The sequence below is a fragment of the Rhinatrema bivittatum genome, chromosome 1 (assembly GCF_901001135.1).
Source record: "Rhinatrema bivittatum chromosome 1, aRhiBiv1.1, whole genome shotgun sequence".
NCBI lineage: Eukaryota > Metazoa > Chordata > Amphibia > Gymnophiona > Rhinatrematidae > Rhinatrema > Rhinatrema bivittatum.
Window position 1 is genome coordinate 541313527 of NC_042615.1, and position 15574 is coordinate 541329100.

General features: G+C 43.5%; 1 protein-coding gene across 1 annotated transcript in view; it reads left to right on the forward strand.

Annotated features, from left to right (window-relative positions):
- Positions 1-15574, forward strand: part of SVEP1 (sushi, von Willebrand factor type A, EGF and pentraxin domain containing 1) — a 534033-nt gene that overhangs the window by 284962 nt on the left and 233497 nt on the right. The window contains exons 21-22 of the mRNA XM_029614894.1: positions 4866-4962; positions 6979-7092. Of these exons, the coding sequence (XP_029470754.1) occupies positions 4866-4962; positions 6979-7092 (211 nt within the window). The remainder of the gene's footprint in view (positions 1-4865; positions 4963-6978; positions 7093-15574) is intronic.

Consider the following 15574-nt stretch of genomic DNA (forward strand, 5'->3'; position numbering starts at 1 on the left):
AATAAGCATGGGGGTAGCTTGCTTAATTGCAGCGGTTACTACCCTAAACCAATTAAGCCTAACACTTCACTTTGAATGCATATACAGCGTTGCTCTCTGCTTCAATGGCAGGGGGAAATGTGGAAAAGAGGATTTACATTCAAACAACATCCAACAAGGCATTGATCTGTGCAGTCTGGGAAACAAGCATCGGGATAACTTGCTTGATGCAGCGGTTACTACCCTTAACCATTAAGTCTTTCGATTCACCTTTGATGCAACTCCAACATTTCTCTCTGCATCAACGGTAGCGGGTGGCAGGAAAATTCGAATCAGTTACTAACAAGGGCCCTGAACGTGGTGGTCGGTGAAACAGATAAATATGGTAAAATAAGTGTGGGAGCTTGCTGGGCAGACTAGATGGGCTGTTTGGTCTTTTTCTGCCGTCATTTCTATGTTTCTAGATCGTTGAGGCCTCCCCATCAATCGACCTGCTGGCTGCATCCCACAATGCGAAGGTTCCTCGATTCTTCAATTGCAGAAGAAATCTGTGGTCCCTGGGAGTTGACGCTCTCATTCAGATCTGGCCGGAAGACGAGTTGCTATACACCTTCCCTCCATGGCCCCTACTGGGCAGGGTCATTCACAGAATCGAGCAACACAGGGGTCTAATCCTGCTAGTAGCTCCAGATTGGCCCAGTCTTCCATGGTATGTGGACATGCGGCAGCTCCTGCTAGAGAACCCCCTGTGCCTCCCTCCTCACAGGGACCTGTTACAGCAGGAACTGGTCCTTCACAAGAATCCAACTCAATTCTCTCTTACAATCTGGCCCTTGAGAGGCTTCGCCTGAAGAATTAGGGGTATTCTGCGGCAGTAATTATCACCTTAATCTATGCTCAGAAGTTCTCCACGTCCCTAGAGTATGTGCAAGTCTGGAGAGTATTTGAGGCCTGCCGCGAGGAACGTGGTGTCTCCTCTCGAATGGTCAAAATCCCACTTATTCTGGAATTTTTGCAGGATAGCTTGAAATAAGGTTTGAACCTTAACTCCTTGAAGGTGCAGGTAGAAGCTGTCTCCTGTTTCAGGGGTGAGGTGAATGGGATCTCCCTGTTGGCTCATCCAGATGTGTCTTGTTTTCTGAAGGGCCTCCTGTGTAGTTGCCAGTTCCCATGTGGAATCTTAATTTAGTGCTGGAATTTTTGGCAGGTCCTTCTTTTCAGCTGCTGCACAGTCTTTCCTTGTGTTTATTGACTTTGAAAATTTTGTTCCTGGTAGCTATATGCTCAGCACATCTCAACTCTGTTGCGTCCATTGCTGCTCGACGCCCTCACTCCGCCTTCCTTACCACTGTGGCAACTCCCTCTGGGCTTGATGGACGGTTTGCTGCCGCGGCGTCTTCTTGCCTTCTTCCTCCGGTGTCCCCGGAGTGGCACAACGCTGTGGATCTGCCATGTTCCTGATGACGTAGGGCGCGCGCGCTCCGAATGATGTACCAGCAAGGGCGCGAACCTCGGGGGTGTTCCCCTGAACTGACGTCATCCGCTTCCAATATAAAAGGTCTCTGAAATTGCTAATGGATCGATTTAGCAAAGGGTTTCGCTACCTAAGCTACTCTGCCTCCTCAGACTTACCAGGGGTACCCGCTCCTCAGTGACCTCGCTCTCTTTTCTCTATTTCAGATTGCCGATGGGAACCGGTACTCTCTCCTCGGGGGCCCATGTTCCTGAACACTCTGAAGATTCTCTACTGCCTGGAAGCTATCACAGATACAGACAATTGTGAGTTACCATCGCTCTCTCAGAGCTTTCCCTGGAACCACGTACTTGCTCCTCGAGGGCCTAACCCTTTCCAGCTACTGAGCTTTCTAAAGACCTTATGTGAGAACTGTCATCCAGTTCTGGCTATGAACACAGCATACCTGTCTACTCACTATCTATAGTTTTTCTACAGTTCAGCAACCCTGGGATTACGGTTCCAGTACCTGAGGGACTTCAGCCCTGCTGGGCATAGCAGCTCACTACTGCCACCTCTGGTGGTTCTACTAACCTGTCTAATAAAAGAATTATACGTGTCTGTCTCCATACTCAAGCCTAGCCGGTGGTCCTTCTCAGGATATCCTCCTGGGGGCGCAGTCATCTGCCATCGGCCCAAGGATTCACCTATCTACATTCCTCTACAGCTGAGTGTCCTCTCCAAGCACTCCGCTGGTAACAGATGGCTACTCCTTTCCTACCAGGAATCTTCAGCAACAGATTCATTAACAGTTTGTTACTACTCCCTCTACAGTAGCTGAGCATATCACTTTACTACTTCTCCTTCCACAGGAGCAGATTCCTACAGATTGCCAACTCCGTACGGAGATTCATAACAGCTTGCTAACTCCTTCTCTTTCAGGAGCTAGTACACAACAGATTGCTACTCCTAGCTCTAACACAGAGCTTTCCTAACAATATTGCTAACTCCTCCCTGTCATAGGAGTTTAACCATAACAGATTGCTAGCTCCTCCCTCCAGAGGAGCTCACACATAACAGATTGCTAACTCCTCCCCTCTCAGGAATCGAAGCATAAGAGATTGCTAACTCCCTAGCAGATCCTCAACAGATTGCTAAGTTCGCCTACAGAATACATCAGATTGCTACGCCTCTATCTGATTGCTCCTCCCATCAGCATAGCGGATTTTAACAATCTCTGAACTACAAGCATTGTAATGCCAGGAGCCTTTCCTCCAGATGACTCCAGAGGCATTGCGGCTTCGTACTGTTCCATCCTTCTTACCCAAGGTAGTCTTGGAGTTTTATTTGAACCAGTCCATTTCATTACCATTCCTAGATAAACTCAAGGACGCAGAGGAATACTGTCTCCTCCATCATTTGGATGTCAAGAGGCTTTTAGTGCAGAATCTGGAAGTCTCAGAACCAGTCCGAAAGCCTCTTTGTCCTTTACAGCGGAAGTAAACAGGGTGAACCAGCTTCGCGGGCTACCATAGCTCGCTGGATAAAGGAGGTGATCACGGGAGCCTATGTGGAGGCTGGAAAGCCATTACCCTCTCAGATTAGAGCTCATTCGACTAGAGCTCAAGCGGTCTCATGGGTGGAGGTCAGACTGCTGTCTCCTGTTGATATCTGCCAGGTGGCGACATTGTCCTCCTTGCTCATCTTCTCCAGGTTTTATCGCCTGGATGTACAGGCCCGAGAAGATGCTGCCTTTGCACGAGCAGTGTTGAACGGACCACGGGCAGCTTCCCACCTCAATCGGGAATAGCTTTTGTACATCCCATTGGTCCTGAGTCCATCTGGCTACACGCTACGAAATGGAGAAATTACTTACCTGATCATTTTGTTTCCTTAGTTTAGACAGATGGACTCAGCATCCCGCCCACGGCTGCTCAAGTTCTGTGCCACGGGCTGCCCCATGGAATGGGCCTTGAATCCATGGGTAAGTGTTCATCTAATCCCTTAATTAGGGTACCTATATTTTTACTAGAGTTCAGTGTTTGAGTACAGTTATGGTTATCTGTTTTTGAATCAGGTTTTAATCATATTTCTAGTCATATTTTCAGTTAAGTCCTTTCAGTAGAATGCCCACGGTGGCTTTTGAAGAGAATACTGGAGAGTTGAGGTCACTGCAGGGGTGTATGTACGGTGATGTCAGCTTTGCAACCTGACTCCGTCTCCATCTGCTGACAGGGAAGCATAGCCTATTGGTCCTGAGTCCATCTGTCTACACTAAGGAAAACGAAATTATCAGGTAAGTAATTTCTCCATTATATTTGCATGGTATTGTTCTTCTTTTCTCAATGATCTCTTTTCATGAGGCTTATATTTTTTCATTCCTCCTCATCTTCCACCTCTGCCACATCCTCTGTTCCATCTTTTGTACGCCCTATTCTTCTCACACTCCAGGAAAGACACCTCCCTGTCTTCACTCACTCTTCCCTGACCTTAAGATCACAAACTTTATTTTACAAAAAGGATCTTGATGGTTTCAGCTCAAGTAATGGTAGTAATGGCACAGATGAGCCAAAACAAAGCATGTTACTCTTGTCATCTATATTTTTGCCCTGCTGTGAGTCAGACTGAGCGAAATGTTCAGTAGTGTGCCTGACCACAGATTCAGGGATGTAAAAAAGCCAACCTGATTTTTAAACATAAAATACACACAGAAGTTGACTTTGAAGATCTGATGTTATGTAGTCAAATACACACAAATAACATGTTGCTATGTGGCCATATATACAAACATAACTTCTTGCCTAGAAGGATACAAAGTTTTGCATGCAAACAGCATACCATATATCATGTAAATTTTGGAAAATTCAGGTTGTGCAATGTCCCTCCCCATCACACATGCAGAATAGCCCTAGTTTGTGCAGGTAAATTTATGAATGTAATGAAGTTAGTCACATTTAGGCAGCTCATCATCTTTAATTGAATGCATACAGATGAGTTACATGCATAACTCTTTATTGTTTGCCCAATTCCCAACAAAGCTTTTAAAAAAAAAATTACTCCAATCTATTTATTAAGACTGAAAAGTTCTGGAGCTTAATTTTCAAAAGTTTTGTCTGCCATAGGCAGAGAATGGCAGAAACTTTCTGAAAGTGGAGTTACTGGACTTTATAGGGAGTCAGAGATTATAGACTGCATAAAGAGATAGAAGTTTTTCTTATTATTTAATAGTGATTCCTGGCTCTTCGTACAGGAATCAGAATTGTTCATCAATCCTTATACCACAGAGCCCATGAGAGAGAAGTATCCCTCAGGTTATATACTGGTATTATACAGAGACTGATCATTTGTGTTGGGATGTATAAAATATATTGTTCTTTGTGATACATAAATGCTATTCTGCAGCCTCTAAGTGTAGCTTTCCCTTTTCTGACAGGTTTTCCATGAATGCTTTCTAAATCCATGTCATAACAGTGGGACTTGCAAACAAATTGGAAGTGGATACATTTGCCTATGCACACCAGGCTATAAAGGTACATAGAATAGAGGAGATTATTCTGGCCTTTTAGCCCCTATTGTCATTTGTTACAGTAATTTCTGTAAGATATATTTTTATAAAAGTACTAGCGAAAAGAGCCCAGCATTTCTTGAGTAGTGTGGTCTATAACAACCTCTGTGTGTGTGTGTGTGTGTGTGTGTGTGTGTGTGCGCGCGCACGCGCCTGTGGGTGCCTGTGTATATGTGTGCCTGTGTATATGTGTGTGTGTGCCTCTGCTTGCGTGTGTGTTTCTCTCTCTCTCTCTCTGCCTGTGTGTGTGTGTCTACCTCTGCATGCATGCCTGTGTTGGGGCCTGTACCTGTGTGTTTGGGGGGGGGGATGAGTGTATGTGTCTGCTTGTGTGTTTTATGTGTGTTTGTGTTTGAGGGACCTGTTTATGTGTAGGTGCCTGATCCTGTGTGTGTGTGTGTGTGGTGCCTATGCCTGTGCCTCTGTCTGTGAGTGTCTCTCTGTCTGCCTGGTCCTGCCTGTTTAGCCCATGTTTCTATGAGTAATTAGACAAGAAAATAGACACCTCTTATTGGACTCCATCTAACATGCTGCCTGCACTGTGTCATACTGATCTTGAATCTTTCCTCCTGTTTAAGACTTGCTAATGGTGTCTTTCACAATACAAAAAATAAAATTCAACGTCAACTAAATGAAAAAAAAAATTAGTTTAGTTTGACAGCCCTCCCGTTTCGTCACTGTGTCAAGGTCTTCTGCCTTTCAGAATTAGAATATTACAGAATCCCATTAGGAAAGTATTCAAAAAGAACAAATCTACAGGGACTAGAAGAGTGTCAGCATTGCTTGCATATTGTGCTGTGAGGTGCATTTATGGCTGGAATGGCCATCTCTAGGCCTCCAGTGCCCCGAGTAGGTACTGATTTCAGGCTCGTCAAAGTGCACTCAGTAAATAATTAACACTATGTTTGTTTTAACTAAAGCCACTGCAGGTGATTACATTGTATAAATATTTATGCTGGATGTCCTGAAACCTCAGAGACCAGAGCTGAGATACTGGGCTTCCCCTCCAACTCACTTCCCTTCTCCTCACGACCCTTTCTCCATTCCAGCCCTTTATCGCATTGGGGGGGCCCCTTTATTGAGCCCCCTTTACTATTCCTTGCCTTGACCTGACCAAAGCCTACATATGCTTTTATCAGAGCTATCACTCCCTAAACCAAGGCAGGTCAGCATTTTGTTTCATTTGTACATGGACTGTCATTTCATTCCACTCTAACTTTAGTGCTCTGTGAGGGAATTGCATGAGTCAGTCAGCACATACGTGTGTGTGTGTGTGAATCCAAAGTTACAGCAGTATTTTATAAACTGGGCGGCAGGAGCCTCACCATTTATAAAATGTGGAGTATTTCTTCCCTGAAAGTACATGTGTATGTTTAAGTCCATGCTGTATATTTGTAATGTGGGAAAACGCATACTTTCTCTACCCCTTCTATAGAAATATGTGCCTGTATTTTATGCGCCTAATAATGAAAGATGTGCATGTAATAACCCCGAGTTATATGTGGAGTTAAACACTTCTGAACTTACTTACCTGTGCTCATACTTGCCATTAACCAGTTTGCTGACACCTCTACCCGGTTCACCCTAACCCCTCCACTCCCACCACCATCACTATTCAACTCAGACTGCAAATAAAGCACAAGTGCAATTTCACTTCCAGGACTTAAATTAGCAGGTGTGAAAGTGTACAGACAAGCCTGGTAATAAATGAGCGTATACCACTTACAAAATACGAGCTTGTGCCCTGCCCCTAAACTGCCCCCTTATATCCTTTCATATTTACACACGACACTGCTAGTATATGCAGACTGCAGGCTCTTGCGAAACACTAGTTACGCAGGCACATGCTGCATATGCCCGTAACTTCCAGTTTTACATGCGTAAATGTTTTGAATATATATATATCCCAGTGATTTTAAGTTGTATTACATTGTGTTTCATCATATGATCAAGTGTGATAATCCTCTGTGATGTCTTCCAGGCTCAAAGTGTGAAACTGATATTGATGAATGTAAATCACTCCCTTGTCAGAACAATGGAGTTTGCAAAGATGGTATTGGGGAGTTTACATGCCAGTGCCCATCAGGCTACACAGGTAAAAGTCTGTTTCAATCTCCTTCATTATGACTTTGCACCCTAGGGATAGTTTCATATATTTCAACATGTGAACATGACCATGATATCATTACTGGATATGAGCTCTCACAACTCTCTAAGGAGACATGTCAATCTAGACTGAGTTTCTTTCATTGTGCTCCATTGGCAGGGTAAAACCCATTCCCCAGACAGCATCCCAACACTCAGTTTATCTTTCTTATTTGCATCTCTGTTTAGTGGTTTGAACTTTGTTTTGGATAATTGAGGTTTATATAGTTTGCTTGGTTTTGTCATTTGTGATACAAATAAAATATCCAAACTTTTTAGCGGGATTTATTTTCCAACAGTTCTGTGGTTGCAGATTTCCTGAGAAATGTCTTCCTAAAGCAGAGGAAACCACAAGAGACGTCTGTTTAACATGAAACTGCAACTCAGAGAATTAATGTACATGACTAAGGATCTGGTGCCAATAACTTCATTTTATTATAGCATTTGTCTGGTTTTACCCATGCAACTCTAATGTGTAATAGAAGTATTTTATAGCTCAAGTACACTCAGCACAAATGAAACATTTGCAAACAAATACTCTAAATGCAGATAAATACATTCTTGTCTAAAAATTGTGCAAGGTGAATGTATTGCCTGTGTTTTGGTAATTGCATTGCAGTTACTGCATAATGACTGTCTTGAAGAAAGCAATGCATCAAGCAGACTGAGATGGTAGGAGTGGGATTTCAGAAAGAAGTTTCTAACTTCTTCTATATCACTCAGTCTAGTTTAGGATCAAGAATGGTAGTGAATCTTGCCCTGACTGAACACTAGGGATGTGAATCGTTTTTTGATGATTTAAAATATCGTCCGATATATTTTAAATCGTCAAAAATCGTTAGGGCCACGATACAATACCAATTCCCCCGATTTATCGTCAAAAAATCGTAAATCGGGGGAAGGGGGAGGGCAGGAAAACTGGCACTCTAAAACACCCTAAAACCCACCCCCGACCCTTTAAATTAAATCCCCCACCCTCCCGAACCCCCCCCAAATGCCTTAAATTACCTGGGGGTCCAGCGGCGGTCCGGAACGGCCTCCTGCAATTGAATCGTGTTGTCTTCAGCCGGCGCCATTCTGCGCCACCATTTTGCAAAATGGCGGCGGCCATAGACCAACACGATTCGACTGCAGGAGGTCGTTCCGGACCCCCGCTGGACTTTTGGCAAGTCTTGTGGGGGTCAGGAGGCCCCCCAAGCTGGCCAAAAGTCCCTGGGGGTCCAGCGGGGGTCCGGGAGCGATCTCCTGCCGTGAATCGTTTTCCGTACGGAAAATGGCGCCGGCAGGAGATCGACTGCAGGAGGTCATTCAGCCGGGGTCTGGAACCCCCGCTGAATGACCTCCTGCAGTCGATCTCCTGCCGGCGCCATTTTCTGTACAGAAAATGATTCGCGGCAGGAGATCGCTCCCGGACCCCCGCTGGATCCCCAGGGACTTTTGGCCAGCTTGGGGGGCCTCCTGACCCCCACAAGACTTGCCAAAAGTCCAGCGGGGGTCCGGAATGACCTCCTGCAGTCGAATCGTGTTGGTCTATGGCCGCCGCCATTTTGCGCCGCCATTTTGCAAAATGGCGGTGCAGAATGGCGCCGGCTGAAGACAACACGATTCAATTGCAGGAGACCGTTCCGGACCGCCACTGGACCCCCAGGTAATTTAAGGCATTTGGGGGGAGGTTCGGGAGGGTGGGGGATTTAATTTAAAGGGTCGGGGGTGGGTTTTAGGGTGTTTTAGTGTGCCGGTTTTCCTGCCCTCCCCCTTCCCCCGATTTAGCTGCGGACCGCCGCTGGACCCCCAGGTAATTTAAGGCATTTGGGGGGGTTCGGGAGGGTGGGGGATTTAATTTAAAGGGTCGGGGGTGGGTTTTAGGGTGTTTTAGTGTGCCGGTTTTCCTGCCCTCCCCCTTCCCCCGATTTAGCTACGGACCGCCACTGGACCCCCAGGTAATTTAAGGCATTTGCGGGGGTTTCGGGAGGGTGGGGGATTTAATTTAAAGGGTCGGGGGTGGGTTTTAGGGGGTTTTAGTGTGCCGGTTCACGATTTTAACGATTTTCACGATACTCTAAACACCCAAACGGCGACGATACGATTCCCTCCCCCTCCCAGCCGAAATCGATCGTTAAGACGATCGAGGATACGATTCACATCTCTACTGAACACAGTGATATAAATAATTCTATGCAGATATCATGGCAGGAACTTTGCCAGATTTCTGTTGCTTGTAAAATGATTTTTCTGTCGTTACTGCTTCTCCATATCTTGGTTATCAGTGGATAGGGAAGAGCTAAGAAGATGCACGGGCCTGAATATGGCTTTCAGGAACAGGAGATGTTCTCCTGCTCTGTACACATTTAGTAGTGCTATAGAAATGATAAGTAATGGTAGTTGTCCTTTTGCTGTTCCTCTGATCCACTTTTGATCATAGTAACATAGTAAATGACAGCATTACAAAAAACGCAGAAATGGCCCGTCCAATCTGCCCAGCAACATATTCAGGGTTGTAACTGCCTCTTCGTGAAGGTTACCCCCAATGCTTTATTCCAATCCTAGGTGTGTTTACCCCATGCCTTTTTGAACTAATGATCACCTAATGAATTTCCTTGCCCAGCCAGTGACTCCTACTTTTTTGGAAGAAAATTAGTTTAACAAATGTTGGCCAATATTTTAACATCCCCTGTCAGTTGAAGGAAGTTTATTGTAAGACAGTTGGTATTCCTGAGAAATGCGTGTGCCATGTTAAGTGGGATATATTCAGCAGACGTCATTTTCCAAGGGGAGCAAAACCAAAGTTCAAGTACTGGAATGAGATGTGCATGTATTATAGGCATCAGCGCACTTAGTTTATTTATTTAAAAATATTTGATATTCCATTCTTTTTTCTAAGGGTAGGCACAAGGTGTATTAGGTACAAAGAGGGAAAGTCCTACTCCCCCCCCCCCCAAAAAAAAAAAAAATTGAGCGCCTAAGTGACACATTCATACAGATACGAGGTAGATTGCAGGTGAGATACATGGGGTATAAATGATGCATGCATAAGGAGGATACTTTGATGACTCCCCGCACAGCGGTAAAATCTGCATGTAAACTGTACAAGCAGACTTTACCGAGGATTTTCAATGAAAACGTCTGTACATAAGTTTGCTTTGAAAATTTGCAGGCAAGTGGCCGTTTATGTGCAGAGATTTACTTGCCACTCTTCTTCAGAGAGTGTAACTTGTGCACGTATGCTGAAATGCGTTACTTTTTATGTTCCGATCTTTTTATTTCATTTTTTTTGCAACATTAAATAAACAATCTCAGCAACGGTGAGTTCTTATCCATTGCCAAGGACATCCCAGAAATGTACCTCCCCCCACCCCCTCCCATACTCTTTCCCATCCCCAAACTATTACCATCCTTCAGAAAAAATAAAACATATGTCCTTTTCACTACCTGGTGCAATCTGCTTAGAGCTTGATGTGGCAGCGATTGCAAATACACATACTCCAAGTTCACAAAAATGCAGTCTTGGTTTTTGACATATCATATTTAAATATACATTTTTCCATAAGGCAGAAACGAAAGATGACATTCCTTAACTGTGTTATTATAGGTGACTCAGGCACTAGCCATGTCTGCAAAACTGCTTTCTTTGTAAATAGAAACACCTTTCTACATCATAGTCATACAAATCTACTGTGAAAGGGCACTGTGCGTAGATCAAAAAATACCATCCCTACAACTAAAGGCATCCGTGTTCCAGTAACAGAAAAGATCAATTCCAAAACTTTCTGCCAAAAACTCTGGATTTTGGGACATGTCCAGAATTGATGGCCAAGAGTGCCTATGGCTTTTGCCACATTTTGTATACAAGTCCGACACGGTCAGACACATATCTTCAGTGTGTTTCTGCGGGATATAAAACATAGTAAAAATGTATATTGGTTTTCTTTCAAATCCATATTGCTAATGAGTTTAAGATGTTTAAAATAGTTCACATAATTTTTACCCGTGAGATCAATAACCAACTCAGCCCCACCAATGGCTTCTTTCAGACTGATAATCAACGGATTTATGAGAGGTTTTTTAAAAAAAATGTATAAAATCCCAAAAAACTGTGGCAAGAAGGATCTTCCTGGTCAAAAAGGTCTAAGAGAAATTATCTATTGTCCTGCTTAAGACCTTGCATATTTTGGAGCACTCATAGGCCTAGCTTGCAGGTAAGCAAAGAAATGCTTTTGCTCCAAATTAAAAGTGTCTTGCGACACACGAAAAACAACCATCTTGAACATTGTTTCCAAAAGATGCCGCACAGTTTGTAAGCCTAATGAGGCCCATTTTGTAAAAATAGCCGATCGCATTCCCAGTTGGAAATTCAAATTTCCTGCAATAGGGAGAAAGTGAGAAATCCTGTAATTCAATTTCAGTTGAAGGCAGACCCATCGCCAAGCTTTGAGAAGCAGTCTAATCAGTTCACTCTATTGGATTCGCTCTGGGAGCTGAGAAGCAGTGCCGTGCAAAAGAAATCTGAGGTCTAAAGGGAAAAACAGCTCTTGTTCCAGACCTCAGGAGGTGTAAAATGAAGTATTTATTACTCAGTCCCCTATATGCCTGAGTAGACACGCCACATTATATCACCTCAAATTTGCTAGACCTATTTCTCCCTCTTCCCATTACTACATCAGAGTAGATAAAGCAATATGCAGTTTTTGATGTCTCCACAGGAAGAGCCGGACCAATGATTCTATTTTGCTTATATTTTTAGCAGTAAGATATTTAAAGCGGTAATGTTTGAAGCAAGTACAGCCAATTTGGCAAAAATATCATGTGGAATAAATTGGCCCATCCTACCAATGAGAGAGATAAATCTCCCCAGTTGGAAAGCAATTGTTTAGTGTCATCATATAGTCTCGTATAGTTAACCCTATGCAACTGGGTTACATTTTTGTAAATATTAATGCCTAAATACCTTATCGATTTCCCTGCCCATTTCATTGGAAATGATGGCCCAAACAATCACTGTCATGTCCTGCATTGCTAAGGCCTCAGATTTGTTCAGGTTCACTGTAAGTTCTGCCAATATACCATACTCCTTAAATTCCATTATTAAATGCTCAAAAGAAGGGACCAGATCTGTAATGCGGAGTAGGATATCATCCGCAAAGGGGTTACTTTAAATTTACAAGTGACCCGTGGGCCAGTAGTGACTTTCTTAATACTAGTATTATCTAAGATCTTCTTAAGAAGAGTAAGGATGGTAAGAAAAGGGCTGGAGATATCAGGCATCCCTGCCTTTTCCCTCAATTTATCTGGAATGGTTCAGAGAGCGACCCATGTACCATTACTGAGGCTAAGGTTCTGCAATATAGAGCCTGTACAACCTGCAAAAAATAGCCCATTATACCAAATGTGCGCAGAGTTTTCTTCATAAAAATCCAATCTACCATGTCAAAGGCATTTTCGGTTTTCAAAACTCAACATAAGAGAGGGAGTCTTGTGCCAAGTATTGGTTTCCTTCGAGGTTAGTAGCACATTTAATACTGAGCTTCTATCTTTTACAAAGCCTACCTGTGCCTCACCTGTCAAAGTTGGTAGATATTTCTCCAGCCTGTCTGCCATGGTTTTTGCTATAAGTATCAAAATTTAATGGGGAACTTGGTCTGTGAGACCCTGGGCACTCCGGATCCTTCCATGATTTTAAAATTATAGTAATATGCACCTTATTAGAGAAGAAAGGTGGTAAGGCTACTGTTGTGAATTCCTCTTCCATATTTCCCAGTGGAAGGAGGAGTTGATTCAACAATAGTTTGTAAAACTCTGCCAGAAAACCATATGGGCCTGGGGATTTCATAAATTGCACCTTCTAGATGCCTGTCTGAAGTTCCAGCGCTTGGATAGGATGATTCAAATCTGGTCCTCTGTCTAGGTAAACCAATCACCAGTTAATCTCAGACTTTTACAGGGTCTGGCGGCTGAGCTGAATATAATTGACCTTAATAAGTGAAAACTATATATTTCTGTATTAGTTGTACTAATTGATCTTAGGCCATACTCATGGTCATTATAAACCAAGGGCCACTCCACATTTTTGTGATGTTTGCCAACAGTTTCCCCTCTTTGTTACCGTAGTAAAATTAATTATATTGATAATACATCAAACCCTGTTTTGCTTTTTCAAGGAGTAAGGTATTAAGGACAGTTTGGGCTTCTAGAAACCTAGTTTTATTACTATTACCAAGATTCTGCTCATGTGATGCCTTTCTTTTTTTGCAATTGGTGTTTTAAATTTAAGATATCCGGACTAATAGCTTTCTGCCTAGATGCCACAAAGGAGATATATCCTTTTAACACTGCTTTGGCAGTTTCCCAGTAGAGCACTGGGTTTTCTTTTAGCCCCCTCGTTCGACTCCACAAACGCCTCCCAACACTTTATTAAATAATCTCTGAAACTTAAGTCTTATGAAAGTCAGGGGGACGAAAACCCTCTGCCTCCACCCACACCATAGAATGATCCAAGAGGGACGCAGTCTTTATTTCCACTCTGCTCACTTGGGAGAATGCAGCACTGTTTTTTAGTAGGCAATCCTAACGTAAACACGTGGTATGTGCTCTTGAAACATGAGGGTATTCTTGGGACATAGCGCATAATACCCTCCAAACATTTACAAGATCCAAATTTTGACATAAGTATGGTATATCCAGTAATTTCTTCTGGCTTTGCCCTATTCCTGGAGCTGTTTTGTCCAATACAGGATCATGCAAACAATTAAAATCCCCTCCAGTTAACAGGGTTGTTTGATCAAATGCAGCCTAAATAGCAAATATCTTAATAAAGAAACTATGATCATGGACTTTGGAGCATACAGATTAGCTAGGACTATAGGGCACCTATAAAGCATACCTGTTATCAGTACATATCTTCCTTCTGGGTCTTCTGCAATCTTATTTACTTGAAAAGGTATTTTTTTCCCCACCAAAATAACTAGTCCTGCTTTCCATGATCTTGTCTGAGCAGAATCGATTTCTCCTACCCACTGCCTTTTAAGTTTCTGGTGCTCATTTTGTGTTAGGTGGGTTTCTTGTAACATTGATTTATCTGCCTTTGCTCTTTGTAAGGCCTGGAGGATTTTACCACCACTTAACTATGGAACCAAAGCCTGCCACATTCCAAGTTATATAACATACTACCGAATTATTCATTTATGTTTTGAAATGAGTCAGATATATTATACAGGATGAAAATACTTGATTGCATCCCAGACCCCGCCCCCCTCCCCCAGCCTAGGTCTGGGTCTGCCTTCAGTCATGTGACCCAGCATCTGCAACAGCGTCAGACTCCACAGATCCGTAGCCTTTATTAATAAATATTCTGAAGGATGGTATCTTCAAAAAAGAATTCCCCACAAAAATCCTAGGGAAATCCCCCTTAACCCTCCCCTCTCCTCCCCCCCCTTGCTCCCAAATCCCCCTCTCGTAAGAGTAGTGGAGGTCATTAAGTGTGAGTAGGGACCCCCACTCCCAAAAGATAATTACCACAACATCTCGCTGCATTGATCTTAAGGCACTTAATAAACTACAAAGGTGATGATGTAGCTCCTTTGACATCAGAACACTTTGGAACAAAAATCTTTGCACCAGATCCTGTGTGGCCAGCAAGTTGTTCAGACCTGTCTTGAGCTCGAGAGACCCATCTCTGGCAGCGATGACTACACAGTCTAAAATAACAGATAAATTCTCTGTAAATCCCCACTTCAATGGAAGTGGTCCTTCAACCTGTACTGATAAGCAGTTTGCGCCAAAATAATGAGAGGCCAAAAAAACAGAGATCTTAAAAGTTTGCAGCCATAACTACTGCAGGGTTAAACCAATGGAGGTTGTTTGCGCAATTTTGTGGTTCCAGGTCAGAGTCTTCCTGGTGGGCCAGTGTTTCTAGTGTTCTGGCCTTTCTCCAGACCTGCCTAGACAAAGGGCTTGCCTTGAATTCCTTAATGGTACAATTGGCAGCCATCTCATGCTACCGGGATCCATTGGGGGCTGGTTCCTTAGCGGAACATCCGGATGTGTTCCTCTTTTTAGCCCATTGTGCCTCCGTGGGATCTTAATTTGGTGCTGAAAACTCTGACAGGGGTCATTTTTGAGCCTTTAAAACAGGCTTTGTTGAAGGATCTGTCACTGAAGACAGCACTTCTTGATGCTGTTTGTTCCGTGCAGCAGGTCTCGGAGTTGCAGGCCTTGTCTTGCAGGGATCCCTTCTTGATGATCTCGTCCAGTGTGATGTCTTTTTGGCCCGTACCGACGTTCCTCCTTAAGGTGAATTCTGTTTCTCATATCAATCAGATGATTTCTCTCCCAGCGTTTTCCCAAGAGGACTGTGGATCCGAGTGTTGGCCCCTCAGTTGTTTGGACATGCAGAGACTTAATTCTGCGGTACTTAGAGGTTACGAACACTTTTCGCA